General features: G+C 42.2%; 1 protein-coding gene across 1 annotated transcript in view; it reads left to right on the forward strand.

Moving 5' to 3' along the window:
• LOC117509729 (zinc finger protein 501-like) overlaps nucleotides 1–2,059 on the forward strand; it is an 18,116-nt gene extending 16,057 nt beyond the window's left edge. Inside the window, exon 2 of the mRNA XM_034169442.1 lies at nucleotides 861–2,059. Within this exon, the coding sequence (XP_034025333.1) occupies nucleotides 861–1,813 (953 nt within the window). The 3' untranslated portion in view covers nucleotides 1,814–2,059. The remainder of the gene's footprint in view (nucleotides 1–860) is intronic.
• Nucleotides 2,060–2,285: the final 226 nt, after the last annotated feature.

The following is a 2,285-nucleotide window of genomic DNA, read 5'->3' on the forward strand; positions in this document are numbered from 1 at the left end:
TTGAGGTCTAGAACGGAAATGGCACAGTTCAAAATTAGAAGTATTCCACCTTGCATGGTGTGATGCTATCTTAGACTATAAGCATGCATTACTGGATACAAATTGGACCTATTACTCTGATTTGATCAACAAAAAAAAGCATAACTCAAAGTTCTTGTTCGACACGATGGCAACACTTATACATGGAGAACCACCTGTAAGTCACTCTCCTTTTACAACACAAGATTTCCTGGATTAATTCCAGAAGAAAATAGAAGACATCAGGTTAAACATATCCCAGCATGCCTTAACCCAGCCACTACACCCTGCTATTGAGGTGGGTGCCATTACTGAGGTATTACCTAGATTTACAGAATTTGATAGTATCTCACTTGGTGCGCTGAAGAAACTCATAATGTCTACAAAAAGCACAACCTGTTTATTTGATCCTATACCAACAAAACTCTTTAAGGACCTCTGGTCCACTCTTGGGCCAATTGTGCTGGAAATTATTAATCTCTCATCGACTTCTGAATCTGTTCCTAAATGTTTCAAATCTGCAGTGATTAAACCATTACTTAAGGTGATGGTCTAGTGGTTAAGGTGTTGGGCTTGATACCAGAAGATCCTCAGTTCAAATCCCAGCCTGACTGGAAAATCACTAAGGGCCCTTGTGCAACATCCTTAATCCTCTAGTTGCTCCCGGTGTGTAGTGAGCGCCGTGCATGGCAGCACCCTGACATAGGGATGAATGTGAGGCATTATTGTAAAGCGCTTTGAGTGTCTGATGCAGATGGAAAAGCACTATATATAAATGCAGTCTGTTTACCATTTACATTCCTGAATGTTTCCCTTTTTTTCTTTTTTAATTGTTTGTACAGATGTGCAGCAGGTGTTGGTGGGTCAAGTGGAAAATCTTCTTGAGCAGCAGGAGTGGAGATGCCATCTGGATAATAATGACCCAGAACCACCACATGTTAAAGAGGAGCAGGAGGACACCTGGGCCAGGCAGGACAGGGAGCAACTTCCAGGTTTGGAGGAGTCAGATATCGGCCGCTTCACATGGACTGATGCTCCTGTTAAGAGTGAAGATGAAGAGAAACCTTCACAGTGTCATCAAAGCCCTCCTGAGACCAGAGAGGCAGAGCCGAGAGCCAGCAGCTTGGCTGAACACATGAAAACAGAAGCCGATGGAGAACCAGACCCTAATTTAGATCCTCGGGAGTCTGAGACTAACAACATTGATGGTTGGAAGCAAAACACAGAAACTCTGTCAGATTTGAAGTCACTGAAAAGTGACGAGGAGACGTGCAGCTGCTCTGAGTGCGGCAAAAGACTAAAATCCCCCGAAAACCTGAAGAGACATATGACAGTTCATAGAGCGGAGAAACCATTCAGCTGCTCCGAGTGTAATAAAATATTTAAATACAAGATCAGTCTAAAGAGACACATGAGAATTCACACAGGAGAGAAGCCATTTAAGTGCTCTGTGTGCGCTAAAAGATTCAATCAGACGTCGCTGTTAACGTACCACATGAGAGGGCACACCGGAGAGAAACCATTCAGCTGCTCCATTTGTCAGAAGCGTTTTCGCCAGAGTGGACATGTTGTGACACACATGAGAGTTCACACAGGAGAGAGACCGTACACTTGCTCCATTTGCAATAGAGGTTTTACACAAAGGCGAAGCCTGTCGGACCACATGACTGTGCACACAGGAGAAAAAATACACCGGTGCAACATCTGCGGGAAGAGATACAGCAGGAAACCCACTTTGAAAAAGCACAAGTGTGCCTTCAACCAACCTCAGACGAATCCACAGATGTCCACCTGAAGGGACGAAATAAGGTCTCTTCAGCACTTTGGCTAATATTTTTTTAGTTTTGTTTGGAACTGTAAGTATTTGGTGAACTACGACTGCTTCACAAAGTACAGCTTGTATTTATTGTGAATTCTTAATACAGTCCTTCAAAGGTTTGTCTTCCATCATTGTCTTTCTGTTCTTCTGTTCATCTCCTCAGTTCTTACGAACCAGCGGCCTCATGTATAAAATCATTGTGTAGGCGTCATACTAGAAGTGTTCGTACAGTGGGGAAAATAAGTATTTGACCCCCTGTCAGTTTTGCAGGTTTTCCCACCTACAAAGAATGTAGAGGTCTGTAATTTTTATCGTAGGTTCACTTCAACTGTGAGAGACAGAATCTAAAAAAACAAATCCAGAAAATCACATTGTATGATTTTTAAATGATTAATTTGCATTTTATTGCATAAAATAAGTATTTGACCCACTAGAAAAACAGTTTAAC

This window comes from Thalassophryne amazonica, chromosome 5 (genome assembly GCF_902500255.1).
Source record: "Thalassophryne amazonica chromosome 5, fThaAma1.1, whole genome shotgun sequence".
In the NCBI taxonomy this organism is placed as follows: Eukaryota; Metazoa; Chordata; class Actinopteri; order Batrachoidiformes; family Batrachoididae; genus Thalassophryne; species Thalassophryne amazonica.